This window comes from Haemorhous mexicanus, chromosome 1 (genome assembly GCF_027477595.1).
Source record: "Haemorhous mexicanus isolate bHaeMex1 chromosome 1, bHaeMex1.pri, whole genome shotgun sequence".
Lineage (NCBI taxonomy): Eukaryota > Metazoa > Chordata > Aves > Passeriformes > Fringillidae > Haemorhous > Haemorhous mexicanus.
In genome coordinates this window covers 69586970-69614803 of record NC_082341.1, presented here as the reverse complement: position 1 = coordinate 69614803, position 27834 = coordinate 69586970, and the positions used below count along the sequence as shown (strand labels likewise).

Below are 27834 nucleotides of genomic sequence, written 5' to 3'. Positions count from 1 at the left end.
GAAGAAACTGGCAGCAAGAGCAGAAATAAACACATTGCTGCATTGTTCCAGCAGGCACCAAGGCAGGACTATGCTGGGCAGTGAGTAGGTGTGATTAGCTCATTTGTCATTAGTTTAACACCAAGCAGAAAGCAGAAGTCGAAGTACACGGAAACAACACCCTCCAATTCTGAGTAGCCTCTTGTTTATACCCACTGTGGGAAGCTGTGGGTGCACTGGCTCACTTAACCCTTTTGCAGGCACGTTTGTTGTAAGTCCCGTGTCCCTTGGAGAAAGGAAGGAACACCTCCCTCCGGAGTGTTAGCAAGAGACAGAAGTGATCCTGCAAACTACCACTACCACCATGAAGACATCAAATGCTCTTCTTTTCATCTTTGTCCTGCTTTACATCAATGCCAGCACACAGTGGCCTACGCACACAGTCTGCAAAGAGGACAACCTGGAAATATATTACAAAAGCTGTGGTGAGATTTTTTTTTACATTTCCATTTTCCTTTTAGCTGCTCAACAGAGAGAATTGTTCTTATATACAGTGAGTATGCTTAGAAAGCCAGGCAGTGAATAGAAGGGTTACACTCCCAAACCTGAACTGGGTTTCACATCTAAAATATTTTTCGTGTTTCAAGTACAGTTGGTTTTGGTTCACATACACACAAACCTAACTGTATTTAGAAGATAATAAAGAGGAAATAATGTAACAATTCAGAATAACAAACCACTGTGAAAAATCCAGTTTATCATGAAAGAGATTACTAAGATCTTTATCTTGAAGTAAGGTTAAAAAAAAATAGGAAGACCCTAGGTCTTTAACTTTTTTACCCTTGGGATGAAACAGGCTCTTAAATGCACTGATCTTCTGCTTTCCTAATGTGCAATGAGGCTGCGGTGATGTGCTTTCTGTCCTCCCACTAGGAATGACAAGGGACCCAGTGTGACAGTGGGAAGGATTCATGTTCTCTGCCATTGCCACTGTGCTTAGCGAGACTTCAGCAGCAGCCCTTACCAGAGGCATTTCCCAGGGATCACAGGGTTTTGTTTGTTCTTTAAATCTGTAGAGAAGAAAAGGAGCAAGCGACACCGGAATTGACTGAAAATGAATTCACTGAATGGTGCCTGCTTTCCACCTCTTGCTTTGCTGGCCGTGTGCCTTGCCTATTGTACTGATCTGCTTTACAACTGGGACAAAGGGAATTAGATTCACAGACGCCTCATTCATTTTCCGCACGTGATTTGAAAAGCGATTCATGGCAAATGAGCGCCCTAGAGTTTGTTTTTCCAATTCATCCAGTTACAAATCGTTTTCCCGGGGGCTTTTCCTCGCCTGTAGCTTTCATGCGTTTTTGCACACCCATTAAAATAAAGCCAGTGAGGGACAAGAGAAGTAAATAAATATTTGTAATGCTATTCTTTACTGGCCTGCTCCCAGGGGACTAAAGTCAGGCTTCACCTTGTATAAATGGGTATAATGCATTAAGAAAATATTTAATTAGATATTGAATACAGACTTTGGTATTGCCTTCATTTCAGTAAAAGTTTATTGCGTAAGTGAATTCTGTTCCCTCAACAGGTCTCAGTCAGCATGAGATGCCTTGACACAGAGGCACAGCTACAGTCTGAGTGAATTCAAAGTATGATGAATTTGTCTGCTGGCATGTGCCAGTTAAATGTTGCTTCTTACTGTGCACATCACTGGCCTAGCTAACAATATGCATTTGTTTAGAGTCATTAGTTTCTGTCACTTCCTTTGGTTTACCATGAACAGAAAGATAAGAGGTACATTCATTCAGAGGGAATTCACAGCTTGAGAAGCACGAGCCAGAGATCATAAAGGTCAGGTCCCACCACTTAGAGTGGTCATCTGTTCTCCTGGGCACAGCTATGGGAGATGAAAAGATTACAGAGATGTGGAAACAATGCAAGAATTAAATAAGATTTCTTGTTTGAAGTCAGGTTCCTTTCTCCCTTAAAGCTCTGTCAGATTAAAATTGAGGCAACTCACAACCACCATCACAATGTCTTGCCTTGCCTTTTTCCAGAGGCTACCACATGTGTAGCATCAGTCCAGGATACACCGTCTGCATTGCTGCAGATGCAGTTCATAATCCAGCAGTTTGCATAAAGGAGAAGAATTTAAGGTGCTTGGGGTCAAGCCCCAAAATCTACAGGTCAGGAGGATCAATCCAAGTACACTAGTCGACATCTGCTTCAGAGAAGAGCCTGTCCTATCTGAGCTCACAGGCAAGCTCACAGTGGTGCTGATCACCCTTTCAGAAGAAGGGGAGCTTTGCCCCTACTTCATTTCACTGTAAGCCATAACTAGATGGGCACAACATAAATCCATTTTTCATGTGTCCTGCCAATTGTTCTCACCCAGGAGGACACAGGCTTGTCAGTGTTTGACAAGACCATTTCCTTATCAAATCTTCCCATTACAAATTTGTAATGGCAGCAGCTGCAGAGTTGATATTAGGCAACTGCCCACACTCTTCAGCTATTTCAGAGGAATACTGCCCCATATGTCCCTCCAGTCTGAGAAATCCCTTTGGTATTTCTTGCTCCACTGAAGATATCAGAGGATGTCCCATTTGGGGGATAACAGGAGCCACAGTGAAGTAACAAGTACAAAAACTTGGGTAAAGGACTGCCTTTTTGCTTCAAGAGGGTGAGGATTTCACCTCTAATGTTGTTACTATAGACTCTAGGAAGCTATCAGGGAATTAGGATTGAATCAAGTAAAACATAAGGATGTTAAAAGAATTTTTACCAAGTATTTCACAACTAATTTCTGGAGCCTAATGTCCTCTCTCAACAAATTATTATAATTCAATTTGAGCATTTAAAGAGGAGCCAAGTACCCATTTTTGCTTTGCTGTTTATCAGATCCTCTCCTATAATGCAGTAAAAATCTGACCAAATTCAAAAATATGGGCTAATATAACTGTGATTAATGCAACAGAGAAGTTTAGGTGGATAGCTGAGAAAGTGAAGCCATCTCCTGTACCCAGGAGTAAGTTGCAATTGCTGGTCACAAGCAATTGCTCTAGCTGCATCCTGCTCCTATAGCATGGAAGATACAGCCTCAGCCCATCCTCTGGATCCTATAGAAAGCATCCCCATTCCCACTCAGCCACATCAGATTAATGTTCTATAACCAGGACTCCAAGTCATGCATCAAAAGAAGGGGATAGACAAGATCTTAGTGATCAGTATAATGCATCTGTAAAAAAAAAATCAGACAAAAAAAGCTCAGCAGCAAGTCCATGGTAAGAAAATCAAGCTGAGAGGCAGGTGGTCTAAAAGTAGAGTAAATAGACAGTGTGCTGCCTCCTCTATGTAACCACAGGAGACATAACACCGAGACAGCCTATAAATAGCAAGACATTTCCTATTAGGGCCACTCTTCCTCCCAGGAACAAGTGACAAAAAAGAAGGAAGATCTCAAATGACCACAAATCACTTTAGAAACCTGGGCAGAGATCCTGAGATAAAAGCAGCACAGGTTAACATCTCTGACTGAGAAAAGAGAAGAGTAATTGGCAAGTCTATGCACAGACATGAAAAGAACCTGCTACATTAATGGCCAATTTCTACCCCTTTTAATTTCACTGTAATAATGCTTTTGATCTTTCTAGCTACATTATAAAAGGCAATTGTCTGGGAAGGGAAGGGCAGGCAGGCAGTGGTAACAAAGTGCCCTGGGCAGATTCCAGTGTTATTTGAGTAATAGGCATCCACTTGGAAGTGCAAAGTGCAATGCAGTCAGAGACAACAAATCATAACTCCCTAACACATCTACCAGCACCTGCTTCTAGACCATTCATGTAAAGCCTAATTGTCTTAATTAGCCATGAAAACATTCTTAGTATGTAGTGTTCAAATGGGACCCCCTTCATAAGGGAAAGCAGGTGATTGCTCCTGCAGACACATGAAAAATATTTTCCAACTATTTTTACAGCTCTGTCTTGAAATGTTAAGTGGACCTGTATTACACGTTAGCACTTCAGAATGCCTGCTTTTGTTTCAACCAGCAAGCTTGGTGATTATCTAATTAAATTATTTAGATTAGAACCTGAGCGATCTTCAGGCCCACTGCCTGAAGCTGTAGGTTTCTTTACAGTGCAGAAACAAACACTGATAAGACAGAAAGTTCTAAAAAAGGATATGGACACCATCAACCATTAAGGACTCTGTTTTCTGTGCACTGGAATAAATAACAGGGAATTTCAGGGAGCTCTTCAGAAGAGTTAAAGCAGTAGTATTCAAAGATGACATCTTCAGAAATATTCCCAAGACTACATGAAACACTACTTAGACCACATGAGATTTTTAAATATAGACAAACAATTTTTCCCAATTCATATCTGATTTTGTTTTCTTTTTCTGAAGCAAGGTTAATAGCCATTAAAGTTTCAGGAGAAGGAGCAAACAGTATTCATTTCAACCTTCTGAATTAAATATGAAATTGGCTGCACCCTTCATAAGTTTTATATCTGTATATCTACAAATTTTAAAATGATAAAACATATATAGGGATATGGTAAACACTTGCTATAATTCATGTCTTCTGCTAGACAAAGAACCAGGGCAATCTGGTCATATAGGAAATTATTTTTACATGACAATGCCTCTTCCAAAACAGAGGAAGGTCATGCTGAACCTATATCCAGTGAGCTCCATATTTGCTTGCATAGTTCTACGTCACACTTGAAACGGGGTCAGTTCTATAAACCTTTTTCCTGGCCTCCAGCAGCACAATAGGAGAGAGTAGCACTGCCCACTTCAGTACATACTTAGGTTAAATTGCATTTGTAGATAGAGGAACTCTCATTTTTAAGGATTTTCTTTAAATGTGTGAGCCTCAGATTTGGATCTCTGTTAAAATGGCCCCTGAACTCAACAGGGTGTAGAACCCATTCTGGTAAGATAGTGCACTACAGACATGCTCCTGTCAAACTCTCTATTAAGGGAACTTCTCAGGGCTTAAAATAAAATAAGTGAGACCAATTAGCTCACAATTTCCTGATGATTTGTCTGTCCTTTCTGAAGAGTTTCAGGCTTACTAGGGTCCCCCTCACACACTCATTATACTTTCTCCTACATACTAAGAGATCAAAGATACTATTTTTCTTAAATTCCACTTGTTCCTTTTTTAAAAATACAACTGTAACATCAGGTATATTTTTAAAAATACACCTGCTCATTCAGTAATACCAATTGGTAAACAGTACTGTTAAATTGGCACTAATTTTACAGCATATCACCTTCTGTTCTCTATGTCAACCAATGTAACTAGTCCTTTTCCATCCTTGACCACACACCTATATCTTTACTTAAAGAATGTAAGTAATCTGATAGCTTCAGCTGGGAAAGAAAGGTCTGCGAAAACGTTCTCACTGATGCCTCTTCAGGGCAAAAGTTCTTCCAGACACTTGGTAAAAAGAGTTTCTTTTTCCATTATTCTTTGGATTTTTGGCAGACAGATTGAGCCAGATGCTTCTCTTGGACTTATTTATTTATTTCCCTCAAACAGTCTCCAGCAATTGCTTCTGCTTCTAAATTATTTAAAGCCACACGACACCAACTCCCCTCTGATCTTTTGTTGCATAGATTGCTAATGGGCAAACAATCAAAGAACTTAAGAATTCCACTTGAAAACAATTTTTTTGTGTGTGTTTACTCTGTCCAAGCCATCTTACTGTCATAGCTTTGCTGTTGAACTCATCTGGTATAATTTACTTATTCCAAGGGAAAGACCAGATGTGTACATGTATATTTCTGGCACCAGATCCTAACAAACTGAAACTATCATCAGAATCAAGGTAGCATAGTTATGAGTGCACATGCAAATCTTCTTTTAAAATTTTGGTCCCTCCATGAATTAAAACTATCCCATCTATTTCATTCTCCACATCTCATTAGAGGATTCAAACTTTCTTTTTTCTATATGAACTCTTGAGGTGATTCTGAACACCCCCTTCTTTAGGAGGGGAGAGTACTTAGTAAGTTTTAAAATGTAAATGACACAGAGGAGCAGGAGACAATTTCATACCTCCAAGGTACTCTGGCAAAAAACATTAGATTCAGTACCTAGACTTTAAATCTTTCAGTAAAATCAATATTAATGCTTTCAGTGAGACTAGTAGTGGAGAGAATTAACCTCAGCTGAACTTCTCCCACCAGGCTTTAAATTCTCCCATCTAATTTAGTTCTCAGTGGTTCCCTCACAGAGCCAAATTCTTCACCAAATCAATTAGGTCCTGCACCACGGACTGCAAAAGAGGGTTGTTTATGTTAAGCAGAGACAGCCTCTCCTGCTTATCTCCAGCTGATAAATCTTAACTGGTTGGCATGTTTTTCACCTACTCACTTTTGTCATGTCTTTGGTTGCTGTAGCCACTGAGTCACCAAGGTAGATGTAAGGATGATGGTAACAGTTCAGAAGGCAAGCCACAGAAAATTATGTTCTATCCTTTGGAAACATATAGGAGAGACATACCTAAAAAATGGTATATTACATTACAGTTAAGAAATACTGTGGGCAAGGAAATATTGTCATTTGCTATTGGATACTGAATCTGAGCCTATGGAGGGAGCACTCTAATACACTAAACAGGTGAGTCACAGCCATTTTAACAATTTGATAAAAATTTGAGATTAGCTCCTGTATTACATAAAGCAGAAATTTTCAAAAGGCTGCATAAAGTCAGGAGCAAAAACAAACCACAGTTGATGAGAAGTGTTCCTATGCAAAGCTTTCTCTGTAAGCCTCTAAGCAATAAAGCATTGCTACAATTTCTTTACGTTGCCACATCATTTCATCTAAAGCTGCCAGCAAGGCTTCAAAATATATCTGTACCCTACTATGCCTACAGTTTAGCAAAGAAAATAGAGGCAGGAGATCAGACACTCACAGCAATTTAATATCCATTGGGAAAAAAATCCAAAGTATTCTAAGAAAAAATAACACCTCAAAATGAAAAACCTACATCAGCATTATTGTGTGTTGGTGTCACTGAACCAACTTTAAGGAGGCAACCTAAAACTAGGGAGTGGCCAGCAGGCACAAGATGTCCAAATGTCCTTTACAGATTCACCACATACCGAATCAAAACCCTTTGGTCTGTTCCAGATGCTGCTTTTAGACTCAGGAGAGCTTCTAGATGCCAACAGCTAGCATTTTGAAAACTACCGCAAATTAATTCAATGCTTCAGTTTCTTCTTCACCTGAAGATGGATGGCTCCTGTCAAATGATCCAACAGTGATCAGGCAGGTGGGAACCCAGCTAGTTTCCTCAGCAGAGGGAGCATGCCATTCCAACTGTAGCTTACTGCCATGCTCCTGTAGTGGATTTAAACCCATCATGAGAAAATGGGAACATTTAGCCCATTTATATGCTGCTGATTATTGTTCTGTATAATCAGCGGTGTAGCTGCTATCCCAGAGCATGGCATGTGTCTGACAGCAGGGCAGTTTCCAGCAATGTTTGGTTCTATTTCTGACACAACTCTGAAAGTCTGTTGTGAATCCCCAGTCATTCTGGCAAGCACTGATGTCCAGAGATCTCAGTCTCAAGTAGGGCACTATGAAAAAATTATTAAAAAAAGCCCCCAACACATTGAAGAGGGAAGAGACAGCTCCGATTAGGAATACAGGCAGTTACTGCAAGCATCTTATTCATCCAGGGCATGGTGTTTTCTTACCAACAGAAGAACAAAGACTTTCTCTCTAATACAGTCCCTGTTGGGCCCAGATTAATGCAGTATTTTCTTGTTACACTGCTGTAGTTGAAGCCTGCCCTGTCTGCCTTTTTCTCTCAAGCTAACTAGGACAAATAAGGATTATCAAGTACAGATGTATGTGTGCTATCTCTCAAAGCCTGCACCTTTCAGTTTTGTCCTCTTAAACAGGCTTGGATAAAGCTTTGTCATACCACACAAAGCACAGAAACTCCCCTTTCCCAAATATCACCTCTGGCAAAAGCAAGGGAAGAGCCTTCAGATACTGAGCTTCCTCTCAAGCCTCAGCCAACAGTTTTAACAAGCTTGCTCTCAGAAAAGGTGGTTCAGGCAGGAAAAGGCAGGGAGACTCAGGGCATGTCTTTGACAAGGCTGCTTGATGCATGCTAGTGACACCCCCATCCCCAAACACAACTCTGCACCTGCAGAGAACCCCTCACACCTTCTGTCTTCACAGGAGCTTCCCTCCACCTCTTTACATCAGCCTGGTGCCAGAAAATCTCTTCCTCTCCTCTCCACTTGACATTTGGAGAAGCCTTCTAAGTTACTGTTTCTTAATATTTGCACATTTGGACATCAGTTATACCTCGCAATGAGTTTTATTTGAAATATCAAAAGACAAAATCTTTGTCTTTTATTTAAACTAACTTTGTAAGACACTGAAATCACCTTGCTCCAAAACTAAGGTCACAGGCATCAGCCAGTAATGCCTGTGCCTCAATCTAACCAAGAAATATATAACTGCTCTATGCATTACCAGTGTTCAGTATTCTTGGGAGAGGACTGGAAATTATTTAACTTCTATAAAACTTGTATAAACCCTTTTTTTTTTTTTTTTTTTTTTAAGGTCACATTTTAAGTTTCATATGCTAGTGTCCTGGGCTTTTTTAGTTTATAGATTACACTGAAACCAAATCTTCAGGCTTCCCTCTACAGCCATGTTGGTTTTATCAGAAAGGAATCAGAGTTATTCACTCCATTGGACATCTCCAAAAGCTTTGGAGGTTTGGGTTTAAGCAATCTTAAGTTGATAGCAGTGTTTGCAAAGGGGAACTCCCACAGCCTGTAACCCCAGGACATTAGGGATAAACAAACTCTAATCTTCTCTATTCCTTCTCCTCTATGTTGCCTAAGCAAGCCAGAAAAGTTCAGGTGATAAAACATACAGTGACTTCTGCAAATGAGGCCAGAGTGACTGAACTGAACTAGGCCAGAGTTTCAGACTGAATTTGGCAAAAGCCTGGAGCTGGTCATAGCTAAGTCAAATGTCCTAGGATGAAGCATTCTGATGATAAAGTAGATACAGCCAGTGTGAGTCTCACAATTTATTCTGCTCTTCTCTGAACAGAACACCTCTGGAGGTGGCAGTGGCATGCAGTGAAGGCAGGCCTAAAGGGAAGTTCATTAAACTGAAGGTGCTCAGAGAAATGCAGATGCATAACCGCAGAGCTGCTAATTCACCTGATGCTGCTTCCTCAGTAGCCTATAAGTAGATTCCAGTGGCAAATATAACCTTGAGCATTCAGGTTAATTTATTTAAATAGACATTAAAGGGAAATTGTTGAACGAATACATAAAGTCTGAAATCCCAAACAGTTCCTCATTCTTTCCCTCTCCTTTCATCACCTTGAATGTTGTAAAGACTAATGATTTAATTTTATTAAGAGCTTTGACGGTAAGGAGTATTGGGTAATTGCTAAATGTTTCTTCCTTGTGCTAATTTCCATCTCCTCTAGCACCAGCTTGTCCTTATCTGACCCTAGCCAAGTGCAGTTGTGCTATTTCATTCCATTCTGTGGCTTATCTGCTCCTAAAATTATTATTTTGAATCACCCAAAGCTAACCAGTTTGGAGGGTCTTCTTACCACTCCAAGGCTTACAGATGTGGACTTTTACAAGCAAAGCTCATCTGCTTGCTGCTGCTATTCACTCATACCACTGATTTTCATGGGCATATGGAAACAATATGATTTTAGAGCAGATTCAGAAGAGAGGGAAGCCAGTACAGGATAGTAAAAAAGGCTGGGGGGAGGGGGGGAGAGGGGGGAAGGGAGAGAGAAGAATAAAAGACAGGCTGTTGTACACCAGCACAGCAAAATTCCTAGAACAGGTGCTTCCCATCTGGCCGTGCAGTTTCTGAAATGCCCAGTTAGTCATCTAGCAGCTCAGGCTCTGAGGGACATTGCCACAGTGGGTTAGCACATTATCATTCCCAGCTGTCCACTTCATCCTGTGTTCTGGAGATCCCCTCCCAGGAGTGTAAAGGCAGCCCCAGCTCACAGCCCTGTGCCTTCCTGCAGACCCATGTTCAGCAGGGGCAGGAGCCACTGGGCCCTCAACTGCAGTAACCAGGGCACAGAAGGGAGCTCCCATCTGTTGTCCTTGTCACTGAGGTTACACTGCTCTAAATATGTCTGAGCTAATCTACCTATGAACCTTTTGCCAAGAACAAAAGCAGGGGGAAAAAACTCCAGAAAGAAAAGTTCAGGAACTCATCTGAGCTTCCAGGCTATGCTACACACACCTGCTAAGTCTCCTAAGAAAAACCCAGCCAAACCCATCACTGTGAGCACCTCGAATAATAAGTCAGGCTGAAATCTGTGGTGCCAGTGCTGTGGAAAACCTCATTCCAAATCAATATAGGAACAAATCTCCACCAGGGTACTTGGGCAAGGGTGAAATGGGTGGTGGGATGCATGGGCTCAGTTGGCACTAAGCCATGTCAGGGGTGATGAGTAGCAAGATGCCAGGTACATCCCAAACTCACCCCTCACAAAGCAGGACTGTACTACAGAAGCCAGTCTTCAGCAAAAGCTGGACATTCAGGTCTAGATACAGTTGGGAGCTCAGCCTCAGCCACAGCATCAGGTTCAAATAAGAGGTCTGGAAGATCTTGGAGTGCGTGGACGGTTTACAAAGCCAAAGACTTTCCTGTTTCCCCGAGCACTTGCCCAAAATTTAGTACTGCCTAGAGAGAAGCTTGAGTCAAAATTCTGCTTCCAGACACTTTTCATGCTAGCTGTAAATATGTTGCAGCCTAAGTCCTTCTCACTAGATACACAAAAAATGCCCTTTTCCCCCTCAGTAAGCAGATTTTCACTGATAAACCTCAATGTGTTTGCAAAATTTCCAACAACATTATGTGTTGGTGATTTATCAAAGCTGAACTGGAAAAGCAAAATTCTGCAACCAGTTAAAGAATTTCTAGATTTAATTATGGGAGAGCAGATTGAAGGGAGTAGGTGGAGGGAAGTCTGGGAACATACAGTACTGTGCACCATGAAATGTTGCAGGGAAGTGGAAGGCTGAAGGGCAGCCCCACGTATTTTAGAGATCTAACAGTAAATGTTATTGCTCTGCACATGTGAAAGACATAACATGTATTTTTTTCAGTCTAACCAGCTCACTTCAAACTGAGGCAAACATGGAAGAATAAGTATTAAACCTTCATAGGAGACACACAGTGACTCACAGTTGTACATCTGAGATGAAAAACAAAAACGGCAATTTCCTTGAGTTGCCTTGGCCACAGGAGGCACTCCTCACGATTTAAGGAAAGAGAAGTATGGCACAATCCCTTATAGCCCAGCTGAATTTACAGATTCCTTCACTTGTCACGTGGCTAAACCCCAAGAGTTTCATTAATTTTGTTATGGTAGCAGCGTTCCTCCATACATGTTTGGGAATTCAGAAACCCTGGCACCACAGCTTTAGCAACACAGCCATTCTTTCAATTGATTTCAGCAGGAGGTCCCCATATATGCCACAGTATCTAAGATTGCAAAATTGGATTGCTAAATCTGAACAGGAATTTCCACAGGGATGGTCAGAAAATTAATTTGGGTTCTTTTGGCAGTGGAAAATTTTACATTTGTCAGCAACAGAGAACAACACAAAATCCAAATGCTCCAATTCACAAAAATTTTTCTGGAATTCCTCATGTGAGTGCTTCCACACTCTCTTCTTCTCTGAGGATCAGACAGCATCTCCTAGATATGTCAGGATCCTATGCTGCATCACTAGCAGTGCAGTAAAAGACATCCAGGGCTACAATGCGCTATGAAATGTATCATCTGTCAAAGGAGCTCAACCCATAGAAATAAACAGACATCCAAACTAAAATAACCCTGAGATCAGGGTCATTGTAAGAAGCACAAGCTTTCAAAAAAATCTTGGTTTCATGAACATACCCTTTCCACTCAGTTACTGCTGAGAAATTTTAAACTAAAAGTTCAAATTCTAGCCCTAACACCACAATTTAGTTTGTTCATTAAAGTACAGCCTAGTCTCTTTGAAAAGAGAAGAGCATTATGTATGTTCTACTGCCATGTTTGACCATAACTCCCTCTTGAAACTACAGAACCAACAATTTTACTAACTTGACAACCAGCACTATTTGTAGGCATCAATGCCCAAATTGCTCTGAATCTGAGCAGCTGCTTCCTGAACCTTATCATCACACCACACACAAAACAGAAACAAGAGGGGCTCTAGCAGAAGTCTGAAGGAATGCGGAAGCCAAGCCCTGAGAGATGGTAGAAACCAGAGGGGAAGCAGGAGTAACGGCCCTGGAGAAAAGAGAAGTTTGACATGCTTTCCAGCTGGGGCAGGAAACTGCTCTCCTAACCGATTCCAACAGCTTCTGAAGCTGCAAAAACAAAGCTGGAACTGACAGGAATAAGAAAAAAAGAGGAAAGACAACCCTCTGACTGTGGCCACACTTGATAAACGACTGCAGGCACTAACTTTTTGTCCCAAGCAGATTATGCAACTGCAGAGACTGCTTTAGTGGTGTGGAGGACAAAATCCAGCACAGGGACATAGAGATTTAGAAATATTAGTTCTTTTTATCTCCCTCCTTTGAACAGTCATTTTAATTTACCCAAATTTAGGCTCGGCTCTTAGCCCACACTGATAGTCTGTGGGCTCACAAAGCCTGGCTTAGTTAGAGCCCTCCAGGCCCTCTCAACACTTTCATTCATTCTGTGATCTCCTCTAAGCAATCAGGTTTTGGTCACAAAGGCTTGCTGATTGCCAGCTGCTACAGCTGTGGGGCACTGCTGCAAAAACAGGGTTAGATTATGGGGATGCTGGCTCAGCCTCACAGAGGACAGTTGCGACTCAAGTTTCACCACAGCATCAAAGGAAAATTCTCCCAACCTGTTATTTTCAACTCAGTGAGAAGATTAGTTCAAGCAACAATAACTTAGAAACAGAACTCAGTTCCTAAGTCTATATTTATCACTACCAGATCTGAGTAAACCAAGGAGCCTATGGCTGCTTCTGCACATGCCACAGTTGCTTCTCTTTTTTCCACAGAGAACTACGTTGAATGTACAGGCTGGCTGGAAAGCCACAATGAGGGACAAAACTATGCCTTAAGCAAGTTTGAGGCTCAAGATATTTTTCCAAATTGGTCAAATCTTTCCCCTCCTGCCACAGCTTTGGAAAACAATTGCACATTCTATTGGTTGTGGCAGCTGAGCTGTCAGTGGTTGCTGCTGCCTGTCACCAGAGAGTGACATGTCAGCAAGCCTTCAGGCACAGCATCAGGTCTTATGGAGGCTAGCAAGGAAGAAGGTGGAAGTGGTAGGAAAACAATTATGCTTTTACAAGAGTTTTAGAGTTTTTTGGATACTGCAGGAATTGGAAAGAATCGCCTTCATTATAATTATCAGTCAAAGGACTCCCTTTGGCCCCACAGCTCTGCTGAAGTCTCCCAGAAAAGGAGAAATGTAGAATATTTTCTGGCTTAGAAATACCACAGGATGAAGGACCCAGGAAAAAAAAGTACTGCAGTATCTCAGTTAACACAATTTTATTTTCAGTTTTGGACTATTCATCCCACTCCAGAATTCAGTTTCCTAATCAGCTTCACCAAGACATCTTGTGACACAAATTAATTAATAAACATCTCCATAACCAATTGCTCCTCAGTGCTGAGGAAGGAATGGCAATGTGCAGAGTTTGGGAAGAGCAGCTGTGCTGAGACTTCATCATTGAATAAGTATTGGCCACCTGCCATTTTGGGGAACTTTTCTTCTTCAAGCTTGGTTCATTTTCCCACACAGTAGATTCTAACCTCTCACAGGTGCACTCTCACCTGAGTGCACTTCAGACTGAAGGGGCAGGAAGGACAGAAGTAGCTATTGAATGCAGGGTATGGCAGCTCTGAGGACTTCTTGAAGAACTTTTAAGAAATATGTAAATTTTTTTATAACATTTTTATATTTTATATATTATATATACAGTCTCAATAAAGTATCTCATTAAAGATACAACTTGTAACCCACTACTTTGTGTCTTCAAACAGATCCCCAGCAAGATTTTGCTCTCAGCATTGACCATTGTCCTGATATTGCAACTCACACCTTTAACATCAGAGGTGCAACAGTCCTAAGTAAGTGAATTGCTATTTTCTCATGCTGTACACAGATAATTCATGTGTGAGTGCTGGTATTAAGAAGAAAGCAAGGGTGACAATCTCCTATAAAATATGAATAGGCTTCATTTCTTAGAAGTTTCAAAACCTGTGCAGAGTTACAAAAATGTCAGTTCTGTTATCAGCTCAGCCTCAGACTATATCTGTCACCCTAAAGAGGTCATATCAGCTTTCAGCCCCTATTCTGCTCCTACTTTTCATTTGTACATGTGGAGAGCCAAGGGGGGGCTGCTCTAGAGCTCATCATCTTCATAGCTACGTCTTCTGGGGAGAGTCTTGTTGACTGTCACACACGTTCTTGTGTCAGTAGAGACACAAGAACCAAATTTCCAAGGCTGTGACCCTTGCAGGTAGGGGTCTGAATGGACTCCCACAGAGCAACGTGGGGATACCCCTCTGTCCCTCCTGAGCATACAGAGAAGTGTTCTGGGAAAGTGCTGACCTGAGGCAACAGTAACACCATCAGTTTGCCACCTGCACTAGCTGAAATTATACCCTTCAGCACCTGACTGATCACCAATAAAAGATAAAAACTAGGTGCACAATTTAATATTAGCCATAGCTTGCTCTGTGATTCTTTCACAGGAAAGCCACCTCTTGCAGACCTGAGTCCCAAGCTCATCTAGATCCTGTACTACCAAAGCATAAATATGAAAGTGCTGCTGTATGCTCTTGGTGTTGAAAATAAATTTGTGTGCCAAGTGTCTTTTAGCACCTGGGAATGCTTCCTTGCATGCAAAAGTTCTCCCTTCCTGTGAGACAAATGCAGGCTATTTGTCCAGGGAGCACCAGTTTTCAGGTGGCTGCAAAGGTAAACAAGCCTGAAAAAAATCACACTACAGATGTTTGCAAATACTTTTCCCACAAGTCAGAGTACAGGACCTCCATCTAAATCCAGTAGCCTCACTGGCTCTGCCCATGTGAGCAAGCCAGGCACAAGCAGGCAACCTCCAAGCACTGCCAAGCTGCTGTGCTGGTCCCTGGCACAGGTTTGGCTCAGGCCACTTACTGTTTTCCCAGGCAGCAGTTACAGGTGACAGGTTGCTCCCAGGGGCCCACTGGATATGATCCCTCTGCTAAGAACACAAGGAATGTTTAGATGTAAGGACAGGAGATTTGCTACACCATTTAACCTCAGAGTCAGAGGTCAAATAATAGCAGTTCTCTTGATTGTTAAATAAACTATACCCCATATAGTTATGGTATAGTTTATTTAACAATCAAGAGAACTGCTACTATGTCCCCTGCCATATACCTTGAAGAGCCTAGAGATCTGTTCCTGAAGAACAGATTTCCATGTATCAGGAGCCATCCGTGAAGAGAAAATGTCTAATGGCTCAAACAACTGGGAGTTAAAAATAGAATCTCTTTTAAAATAAAGTTTATCCTTGCACTTTCTCTGAGCTCTCTTTCTTTTTTGTGTGTAGGACACAGCATCAAGGAGCTCTATGTCAAGCTGGACATGATCGTAAATGGAAAGACTGTCTTAACCTATTCCGAGACGCTTTGCGGGCCGGGTCATTCTAAGCTTATTTTCTGTGGAAAGAAGAAAGGAGGTAATTTAGGTGGCCCTCTCAGTGTTTGATGGCAACTGAATACTCCAAGCAGGATGTGCCTGCTGTGCTGTTGACTGCACCAATATATTGTAACATTCTGTTTACTTCACCAGCATGTTAATGGTGACAGGATCACAGTAGGACAGAGACATTTTAATTTAAGGGCCTGCTTTTGCCCCCAACCTGTTTGCTTGCTTTACTTCTAATCACAGAATATTGCACACCCATAGGATTTCAAGTCCATTAAAAAGAACTGTGGTTATGTGACCCCCATCCACCAGCAGGGAGGTCCATAAGCCCTATTTAGGGGCACGTGTTTGTCATGTGAGCAAGAAGTATGACAAAAATAAAGGCTAGTTCTGTAAAAGAAATGGCTGAGCAAACAAACAACTATTCTGAACATGTTCTTCACTATTAAGCAAGTCACGCTTCTTGTCCTTAAAGGCAATTTTTAATCACTTTATGAGGAAATATCCTTGAATAAGGATATTTGGAACAAGATACTATTTGCTACCATCTATGTTTTGCATCTTCTTTCAGTTCAACATGTGCCTATGCAGCAGTCAGATGAATTCAGCTCATGCCAGTCACACTGCCAGCTGGCAAAGACTTGCTCTAGTTGGTCGAGAGTGCTATTGCTTGCCCCCAGAAAACCCCCCCAGGCATCTTTGGGCCCAGGTGAGCCTGGGCACCTCAAGGTCCCTCCCGCGACGACCCAGGCTAGGTAGTGCCAAGATAGCTGTGCGATGTTTGGAAGAGCTGTGGTCATGCTTCTGTACTGCAGTAGGCATGTATCCATTAATTTTTAAATCATGATCATCTATTTAGGCTGATTTTATAAAAAAACAAGTAGAGCCACAGAGAAGTTTGAAATTTTTAGAGCACCAGATAGTTACAGAAGCTCTGCTTTCTGGCATCTTCAAGCTGATATCACTGCAATAACTCATGCACAAGGGCCATGAGTTTAAAGACCATGCACAGCACTACTGCTAAGACAGCTCCTGGAAAATTACTAAGACATTTCACACTGCACAACACTATCACAAAGAATAATAGAGAAATGCTGCATGAGCAACCAATTATGTAAATCCTGTAAACCAGATAGACAAAAAAATTAAATTCAGAAGTTTCTTCAATTGTGTATTGAATTACAAGAGGAGAAAACCCACCCACAGACCTACTGAAAAACTATCTTATTCTGATGAAGTACTTAATAACATCCTTTAGTGAATACATTAAGGAGAAGTAGAGTCAGTCCTGAGCTGAGCACAAACTGCTATTCACTCATTAAGCTACAAAGCCAGAACCTCCTGGGGTTTCCAAGGCTCTTAATCTTAAACTGACAGGTGATTGTTTCTGTTAATTGAAGTACATTATGACACAAACACATAGTTTGTTGTTTAAATAATACTATATATCTTAATTTAGAAGTACCCCTATTTCAATGCAAAGACGTCTGCCGTGAACTTTTTAATACACACCCTCACGTCCAGTAGCTGTTTTTATTTAGTAATTAAGTCACCGTGGGAAAGAAGTGAACTTTCTCAGCCAGGTTCAAACTGAAAATGGGGTATTTCTTAATTAGTTGACAGTCAAATCTACCTCATGTTTTAGGACAGAGAATTGAGCTGAAGACCAATTTAAGGCAGTTCAGGCACAATTTACCATATTTGCACAGCTGTAAATCTAACCTAATGTCTGTGCAGGAAGGGCAACTTGTGAATGGCCGAGTATGCAGACTACTAAGACACAGGACAGCAGAGAGCCCTTTCAACTGAAGTTTTCATGGAGAGTCCCTTTTTCCCTGTTGTATGAGCAACATTTCCAACATCTGGCCAGACCTGACCTGAGTTTAAATGTAGTTTCACACAGAATTTGCTTGCCTTTCACAAGGAGGCTAAAAATTGCCTGCCCCTCCCTGTCCAAAATTAGACAGAACATCATCCTTCTACAGGTTTTGTTGATCCACTTACTTGTGGGGAAAAGCAGAGCAGACATTACAAGAAAAAGAGACTTTTAAGAGCCGGATGTGGCAAAGTCTTAGTTATTTGAGGGAAGTTTACTTTTTTCCTTTATTTATATTTGCTCTCCTATAATGCTACCATTTTTTCATGACTGGAAATACTCTCTGTGCTGCAAAGACTTAAAATAGCTGGAGATTTCATGTTCATCATAATCATATAGTATTTACTATTTTTGTTAACCAAAGGTCATGTCTGGCACTACTCACTCAGACTGATAAATAGGATTCCAAGATCTTTTTCTTTGAGCTATATGTCTGCTGTGAAGTTGTTAGCTCAAAGTTTGCAAGGAAATTTGCCATTGCCTATTTAGGAAAAATAGCAACAAAATTGCTGAATTCTTTGTGACATAACATGAACTCAGGCCTTCCTCTTTTTTAGTAGAATGTGCTAGTTATTTCCCATTTCCTCAAAAGAAAACAGTTATGTAAGATTTAACAGATTTCCCAATGCAATCACTAAAATCAGAGTGGAAGATCTACCAGGGTAATATTAAGCAATGTACCAACCACAGCTTGCAGGCTTAAGCTACTTGACAAAAACACAGCTGCCTCCTCTGCAAATTTTCTTTTGGGCTCAACTGACATAGGCACCATCAGAGACCTTGCACAATTCCTTGCGCACACACCCCAGATCATAGAGAAACCCCCACCTTGCTTCAGACCTCCATTCTTTTACATTATTGTCCCTTTCAGTAGGTGTTACAGTGAGAAAGTTTCTAAAACAGTATTTGTGAATAAAAGTAGGAACATAACACAAATTAAAAGACTGGCTATCACATTGAGAATGTTGGTAGCTGTTTCTGAGAAAGCAGCTATACCACAAAGCTAGGTCTTTGGGCTGACACACTTGCTTAGCCTCTTCACCTCATCTTTTCCTCACCAGTAAAAAGAGTGAATCTTTCTCACCTGGCCATATATTTACTTTTTTTTTTTCCCACTCAACTATACATCTATAGCTGGCAGTTATTCACATCATTCCTACATCCATAGCACCCACAGAAGCTGTATGTCAGTTGCATCAGTGCAAGATTGTGTCCTAGAAGAACTCCAACATGGAGCATTGAAGTTCTAAAAATATTTAAAACATAGAAAAAGGAAGAGGTGGGTGCAGATGTACAGGGCCTTTATATAGAGTAAGAGTGTGAGAACACATAAAGATTTTCAGTGAAAGGAAGATTTGAGAAAGAGGAGTGAGAATTTCATTATAGGTGTTTAGTCAGGAAGGAGAGGCATCTTCATGACAAATGATAACTAGTAATTTGAAGTAATCCTCAGGAAGTTCTTACTTACACATTTGAAAACTCTGCCTCAGACTGGAAACTCCTAAAGGCATGCTCACTAACAATGAAAAGGACTAAGTCCTTTTTGGCAGAAACAGTGAAAAGCTGATACAAAAATACAGTAGTATCACCTTGATTCAGTGGTACAATAGAAATATTTTCTAGGCAGTTCTACAAAAATCACTTTTAGATAAATCGATACGAAAAAGGGCTGAAAGCAAATCACTGATGACAGCATCCTTGACAGGTACCATAAATTACCAGCAGACAAAAAAAGAAAAAGGGGAATATTTAATTGGAAAAATGCACTCATGCTTTATGCTCTTCCAAATATGTGAGCATTTTTTACAACCATATTTGGGCTTTTCTCCAGGAAGACCATAGAATTCTTTCAATAAGATAGGCTCAGTGTTTGTGACAGTTATGCTTACTGCAGCAGATGTGTTCATCCTCTTTCAATGGAGGAATGTAAAAATGTATGAATATGTGGAGAAAAAAATGCATAATAAGGATGCTGTGATAAACTGCAGTCCTTCAAGCCTTGGAGGATGTTTACACTTCTGGAATTATAGTAGAAATCCCCATGCAACTGGAACACTGAATGGTCTTTGAAAAGCCTGATCCACTGAGGAAGTTTCCATGGTCCAAAGTGAATATGAATGATAAAATTCAGCAGATTTATGAATCCATAGTATTTTCTGTCAGGTCTCAACTAGCTGAAAATGAAAGCTGCCCTTGCTTTCCTATAAGGACATACTTTCAAAACAGCATAGTTTCCCCCTCCCCATTGAAGCAAGGAAGGTTACAGGAGTTTTCTAAAGGACTGGTTACAGAATCACAGAATTGTTGACTTTGGAAAGTCATTTGAAGGTCATCTAATCCAGTTCCACATACTCCAGACAGGGCCACCTGACAGCCAGTTGCCCAGGACCATGCCCAGGGCAAGATTTTTAAATATATCTAAGGATGGATGCTCTACAACCTCTCTGGGCAACCTCTGCCAGTGCTGACTCAAAAGTCTTTCCTGATGTTCAGGAGAAGCCTCCTGTGTTTTAGCTTGTGCCCACTGCCTCTTTGCCCTGCCACTAGGCACCAGTAGAGACAGCCTAGCTCCATCCTCTTTTACAACCACACTTCAGGTATTTGTACATATTGATGTGCTGTCCCCTAATGTTTTTGTTCTCTAGGGTGAACAGTCCCAGCTCTTTCAGTCTCCTCATTGGAGAGATGTTCTAGTCTCTTGATTATATCAGTGGCCTTTCACTGGATTTTGGCCAGTACCTCCATATGATTCAGCCGAACCACTGCAAGACCCCCAGTTAAAGAAAGATAAATAAGGGTAAAGCTGAAGCACAAAGCAGTAAATGTAGACCTCAGACTGGACAAGCAGCACCTGCTGCTCCACATTTGAAGGCCCCCCTAAAAGATTATACAGCCCATGACAGTGAATTCTTTGGTTACAGAGCAAAGGCATAGCTACAACCTATCAGAGCAATCAAGGAAAACTTCTCAGAGTGGGCTAAGGCAGAGCCCTGAGACTGCATTCATCTAGTTACTTTATCACAGTGAAGTGTGTGGGGAAAAATAGCTTCTACCTACACTAGATGAGAGATTAGCATTGCCATCATTTCAGAAGCAAATTTATGGCCTGATGACACCTACTTCATTTTAAAATACAGGCTTTGCAGAGCCTGAATGCTGCATCTATGTTTTCAGATTCTTTCTGAGAGCCTAGATGAGATCCTAACAAGCCACGTGATCCAAGAGAATCTTCCATGTCCCCATGCAGAAGGGCTTTGGGTGATTGTTCACAGCCCAGTTTCCTCTCCACCCTCCTCTGCTGTCATCCAAGATTTGCTAGGCTGTGAGTTGACTGAAGAAAGGGTAGTCCTGGAAGGCTCTCTACTGAACAAAAGGACGCACAAAGCATGAGCCCCAGCACTGCATGGCCCACACCACCCTGAGGGGGCAGCTCCCAATATGCCTTAGATCACATTGACACACACAACACCGAGGGGAGTCACTCATCATTATGCAGTCTTCAGTGCCTTTAATTCCCATTTAGAGTCTATTAAAGCTGTGAACCAAGTGGTGGGCTGTACTGTATTTTTAAAATTTTTGAGTCACTGCACACTGCAGTGGAGATGTGTCAGACTCCTGGGCTCTGGCTTTGTGCACAGAAGCAAGCAGCAATGGTGACTGCTCTCTGAAAACAAGACTTCTTGCTGTCCACATGAATTAGCCAGGGATGCAGAGGGGAATGAGTGCAGTACAATTGCTGCAGCATAGCTGATCAGTTTGAGATTGACAAGCCAAGACACACTTGTTCTGTTCTCTGTTTTGGGATTAGGTTTTTCAAGGCAACACTGAGTTGTTTTGCATCGTCTACACCTCCCAGGATCATCAGGGCATTGCATTAAACAAACTTCTCACTAACGCAAAGGTGTAGAACACTGTTGATATCTCAAGTTTCTCCTTTTCCTAGTTTATCTTATTGTCATGATTGTTTCATAGAATTTTGTTACAAGACTAACATTTCACGTCATCTGTGGGAAAAACTTTTGTGGACTGTTTTCCAAGTCCATACATGGTGAGATGGACCATACAATCTAAAGAGGTTACAGAGCTTTTTTCCAACCTTTCACAAGAAACAGTTTAAACCAACAGTGAGACTAGACTAAAACTCTCTAGAAGTGACAAGCATCAAAATGCCAGCACATACTCATATAAACATGGTGAAACACTCCTCTGTCACCGTCAAAGTAAGGAATATTTCATGACACCTACAAAAAAGAATCCTTAAACAGTTCTTAGACTTTTCCATGACTCGTGTGGGGCAAGTTTTGCAAGAAATTCTGAAATACTGAAACATCTACAAGTTTTATTTTCAGTCAAGTCTGCACAGTTTGGCCCAGTAAGCTACGAAGAAGTAGGAGGAACTGCAGCACAGCTTGCTAATTCTCTCCATTAATGCCAAAGTTGCCCTTTCTTCAACAGCCAAGAGCAGGCATGCCTTGTACGATTAGGGAGATGAGGATTGGAAGGTGGAACTCCCAGGCTCTATTCCAGTCACCAACACAGTTGTGATGGCTTTAACACATCATGTAACTTCTTGCTGAACACTCCCTCAGCAGAGAGACAGACATGTTCTTATTATTTTAAAGTCATGTTCAGCAAGCAGTCACGAGTCCACACCTACACAAATACTCAGCTCAGATGGGTTTTTCTAAAAGTCACCAAAACAGTACAGTTCAACTGCTGCAGCTGCAGGTGTTTAATAGTTCATGCTGAAGGACTTGAGTCTGGCAGTCCCCCCCTCCCCTTTCATTTTCAGGGTGTGTGATGACATAGGTACTCCCACCTGGTTGTGCAAAGATGTGCCACCTTTTCCATTCACATGGGCTGCAGATGCTCCTTGAGCCCAAATTCTGCCTTGCTTTCCCCATAAGGCAGTAGACATCCTGATATTTCCCTCAAGGGGACTATTGCAGAACTGTGTATGGAGCATTTTGCAGTTCCACAATACTTGTCACTGGAGGCTTTGAAATGCTATTACCAAAAAATCATCTATGATCAGCTGACTTTTTCCTTCCTGTGCTGCATATCTAACCATCCACCACCATTGTTGCTTTCCAGAACATCTCTATTATGAGGGGCCAGTCACACTGGGAATCAAAGAAATCCCTCAGGTAAGTTGTTTGCAGCTGCGTTCCCAAGCAGAAGGGCTTCCCAGATAAGGTATGGTCAGAGGACTATCAGCAATCACCCCAGCACATTCCAGGCTTCCCCAGGTGGCACACTGGATCTGATAGTGTTCTATACAAATAATCTTTTTCAATATGAAATTAAGTGGCTTTGCTCATAAAGAGTTACAGAGGCACTACTATCCGGCAACAAAGTTTTTTTTTTTCAGGATAGCAGATGTCTGTACCAGCATTAAGTGAGACAGCCATAGAGTTCTTTAGTAGGCTCCTCCTCTCTTACTCTTAAAATAGCAAGAAAATAAGCAGTTGAAGGGGACTCCCAAGAGACCAAGGCTGCAATTTTGCTCAGCCCTTAGTGAACTGAACAATTTGGAGAAGTTCATTCATCCTCTCTGGCTATAAAGGCATTTTAGATAACTGTTGCAATTTAATGTGTTCCACTGTACATACATGGTGTCAGGCAGAGACAACAAGGTCTTCTAGGTGGCAACTGAAGGTGCAAGTTATTAGGCCAAGAATACTTTCTCTGAATTTATGGAACCTTAAAATAAGAAAAATAATTTCTTAGGAAGGTGAGAAAACGGGCAGTCCTCTAGGCACTGCTCTGGATTTCCTGGTCATCCATTACAGATACTTTTTACTGGCCTTCTCCATACACAGTTAAGTCTCCTAGAAGCTCAACCGAATCACACTGCAAAAAAAGCTAAATTCAAATGCTGAATGCAACAGTCTCTTAACTGCATGAAGATATATTTGATCAGTACATAACAAAGGATTTTTTAGAGGCATACAACAAAGAGACTGGACTGAGGGGAGGAAGGCAAAGTCTTTGATTATCAAGGCATCTTGTTGAGAATGTAGCAAAGAAAGGATCACAGTCACCACTGAAAAAGCATAGAGTTCAGGTGGTCAGTCAAATACCCCTTGGATTTACTTGGAGAGGCACAGCATGAGCTCTCAGTTCTTCAGCAACAGACATAAAATATATGTCAGAGGCTCAAAGATGAGGTCTGGGATCTGCTCAGCATTGGATTGCTCCAGGCAGAAAAAGAAAACAGGATCAGAACAGGGTTACAGAACAAAGACATGAGTCCCAAAGAACCGAACTTGCCAAGATCTGCAGAGGTGATAACAGGGATAGCTGGCTTCTGGGAAGATCGAGCCTCCATAAGTACTACCATCTCATATGTCTCAGTCTTCCTTTGGTGATAGCAGCAACCAGGACCTTCATTTTCCCACAGGGAGCTGGACCCCCATTATGCAGGCTGTTATCCCACCCTAACCAGCCTGCTTCCCTAAAGGCTTTACTCACAAAGGCTGTGTTGAGCACTGCCTTTTGATGTCTCACACAGGAGTGCCTGAGCTCACATCAATCATCATCCTGCTCCAGGAGCAGATTTACTAACATACTTACGTAGTAAAGCCTCAAGACAAACTGAAGAATAGGTTTTAAACCAAGAAGAAGCCATAGAAACATGCACACAGACCAGTAAAACTACAGTTCTGGGCAAATTAGCTCAATGTTCGGCTAGTTTCTGGAGCCAGAAACTCCAAGACTGATCACAAGCCTCTTTTAATAACATTTTTCACCACAAGCAAAAAAATTCTTCTGAAGGAGAAAAAAGAAATCTAATCACTAATAAGCAATGGAAATTAGTTATTATGAAGTCTCTTCTGTAAATTAAACTATAAGTTTTTAGAGAGTTAATATGCTTGTGAGAAAAGGAATAGGAAGCCTCTTTTGTTAATTAATAAATCAGGCAAATAACACCACCCTCCCATGCTGACAAAAAGGAATGATTCCATACAGCAATCATCTTCTGCTCATTGCAAAGAACAGCCTCATCCTAGAAGCCTGAGGGGTGTTTGCATCCTCCACACAGGAGTTACAACCAGGCTCTATTCTCAGGACCATGTTGCCATTGGGCCTCTCTCTAAATTTAGATTTTACTCTTAACTTGAACCTCTCTGTGAGGACGCAGACAAGGTATGGCTTTAAAAATCCCACTGTAAAAGGCAAATGCCGAGAAGCCTGACTCATTTTAGCCATGACTCCTTCTAATCCACAACCAGAAGGGCTCTAAACAGGGCAAGAGCATTCTGTGGTTCAAAGCCAGGAGGTCACTGCTGCCAACCTCTCCTACCCCACATTTTGCTCTCCTCCATGCTCCAGCAAAAAAACCCAGAAATATTACTGCAGTGCCAGCAATATACAGTGAATAAATCTAGTTCACCTCTTCTTCCAAATCTCTTAAAGCCACCTTGGTCACCTCCCTGTACAGTACTTCTCCAGTATCTGGAGAGACATTTTGACCTATACAAGATAGCCATGGCTTCTTTAACCTTCAGATTTTTTTGTTTGGGTTTTTTTTGGTTTTGTTTGTTTGTTTTTTGGGGTTTTTTATGATATAAGTTCTCCCCAAAGCCTGAATTCATACTTTCAACTACACAATTGGAAATTAGACTACTTCTTGTTTTATTATATAGGAATTCATTATAGATTGAGTCATCTATACACACACATCCCCCAGTGTGCTCTGTTATAAAAATTCATATCACTAACACTGAACAACAAGATCCATGTAAGAGAAGTGCCAGAGAACTGAGCACCTGTTTTTTCCAGTTACTAAACAGCACAGGCCATATTGTGCTTGCTTATAAGAATTATGAGAATTTACAAATTTACAGAATTTACAGATTTGAAGGGAATGTTTAATGCAGCAAAACATTTCATTCCCTTTGCACTGTTTAATTTTCAATTTGTGCTGTCAGCATTGATATCCCTGAGGAGAGTATTTGGGCAGAAAATATGGGCACATCCTTTACCACCTCTGAAACATTTGGAGTAGGAAGGTTTTGGAGGAACTTGATGGGAAAAGAATTATTCTTTTTCTAAAAAGAGGAGTCAGAAATTTAAGCAGTTATATAGTACTGATGGGCTAATCTCTTGCTTTGCATTTTTCTCATACAGGGAGATTACACACTTTCAGCAAAGCTGACTAATCAAGATCACGTCATTGTCGCTTGTGCCGATTTTACTGTGAAAAATTATTTAGACTATTATTAGCAACAAACCAATTTCATGAAAGCTACAGACTACCAAAACTATTCAAGTCAAGTAGGCTGCTTGCATGCTACAATGATTCTGAAGAAAATAATCCTCACATGGTGATTCTCATGCTGTTCCTCTTTATAATTTGCTATTTTCAAGAAGTTACTAGATCCTCTAGTGGTAATTTTATCTCTAAATGCACACTGTAGCCTACTTCTTTCTTCTAATATATACAGCTGTAAAAAGAAAGTATCCAATACCAACACTCTCATCTTAGGATGAAAATAGCATGAGGCAGAACAGGCGAGAGCCTAAACACTTTTTGCAATAAGTTATGGAGGTATCCATTTCTAACACAGGCTAGAAGATGACTTTCACATATATCACATATTATGCAGTTACAGAACTCAACATCTTAAATCTTCTCTGGAGCCTGTCTGGAGATTCCACTAGCACAGCTTTTGTTATAATCACAGAACAAAAGGAAATAGGATGAACATGCCTTTTCTCCAGTGATCGATGTCATGTCACTGGATTCATATCATTCTAGTCTTCTGGAGTCTGTCTGGAATTTTTTGTTCTGTAATGTGTTTTTAAGTGATGCGTGAATCATTCTGTACTTAGGCTATGTGCTCTTCTTGCCTCTCAATAAATTCATAATGAAAGACTGGTTTTTCTCATTTTTTGTCATGATTCTTGGATCTCTCCAAAGTTTAAGGGGGGAAAATGATGATGAGGGAAACAAGTTCAGAAAGCACATTTTAGTTATGAAGTATCAGTCATGTTTACACATATTTTATATTCACAGAGGAAAAACTGTTTCTTGCTTTGAAGCCTCAGGAGAAGTAACACAAATTATATTCCTAGTGCAGCACATCCCCAAACCATCTCATTCCAGGAGCCTTTGTAGCTGACATAACTGATGGGTAGATAGATAACCAAGCATAGGGCAGCACATGGGATGAGGATCTTGGCTTGGAGAGTGTAGAGACCTGTTTGGGATCCTGCCATGGAGTAGGGTTGAGTTATGATTTGAAAATGTATAGACAGGAATCAGAGAGACAGGAGGCTCCTGAAGCTGAGCACAAGTTTACAAAGGCTGGTCACAAGCACTGGGCTGCATCATTCATGTTGGAGAGGTTCAGCATGTACAGCTAGGGCAGCTGTGGCTCACATCTGGCCACCCAGGAGCTCTGACATATGGCCTCCATCCTACACACCCACATTCTGCAGCTCAAACAAATTCCTGAGCAACCAAAGAATCCCTGGTGCACAGATGACCAACACCTCAGAGTGGCCAAGAGCTAGCAGCAAAGGAGAGTCTCTTGTTTTCTTCTTGTGCAGCAAAACTCTCACCTGCTATCCCAGTATTGGAGAGCAAGTCTGAGACCTGCTCACACAGGGCGACTTACCACAGCTGAACGTGAACCAGCAAGCATACAAGAGGGGATAGAGCACAGTAAATACACTGTTCTTTCAGCCCATTTCTGTTACATCCTGGTTTGGAGATGGAAAAAAGGAAGAAAAGAGGAAAGAGAGAAGGCCAAGGTGTTCATCATAGTTTTGACCGCCACTCTCCAAATCAGGTTTCAAATTATGCTGTTTTGGAAACAATTCATCCAAGACACAATCATTACTGCATTTTAGGTCCACATAAACAATAAAATAGCATCACTATACAGACACAGGGACTTTTTTTTTTCTCCTCATGCCAGCAGCTCTTTAACTTCGTTCGACCCCCACGATTCCCATGAGATACCAGAAGAGCCATACCTTGAGGAGAAGCTAACAAAATTCCATTCAGCAGCAGCATTCATTAAAGAGCTCACTTGCTCAGCTTGGTTTCACTGCAATCACACAACAAAACCATGACTAAAACCCAAATGCCTGCCACCAAGCTTCTTGGTCTGTTATCTGATGAAAGACTTGGCAGATTAAAAACAGACACAGTGCTAGTTCAAGCACTAGTATTTGAAACGGACCCCACAATAGCCAAGATCCCCTTAGCCAAATTCAACGGGCTCCTTATATCCTTGGGCA

The 27834-nt window shown here is 41.3% G+C and overlaps 2 protein-coding genes across 21 annotated transcripts in view; one reads left to right on the top strand and one right to left on the bottom strand.

Moving 5' to 3' along the window:
- The window catches only part of F13A1 (coagulation factor XIII A chain), a 206647-nt gene that overhangs the window by 148763 nt on the left and 30050 nt on the right, over positions 1 to 27834 (bottom strand). Inside the window, exon 2 of one of the 20 annotated variants that reach the window (XM_059853063.1) lies at positions 15189 to 15255. The exons of the other annotated variants lie outside the window; for them this stretch is intronic. The gene's annotated coding sequence lies outside the window, so the exon portion shown is untranslated. The remainder of the gene's footprint in view (positions 1 to 15188; positions 15256 to 27834) is intronic. 20 annotated transcript variants of the gene reach the window in all.
- Positions 113 to 26459, top strand: LY86 (lymphocyte antigen 86). Its single transcript, XM_059853145.1, has 5 exons — positions 113 to 464; positions 14051 to 14137; positions 15607 to 15735; positions 22675 to 22727; positions 25714 to 26459. The coding sequence occupies exons 1-5, from the start codon at positions 344 to 346 to the stop codon at positions 25807 to 25809; spliced, it is 486 nt and encodes a 161-aa protein (XP_059709128.1). The 5' UTR covers positions 113 to 343; the 3' UTR covers positions 25810 to 26459.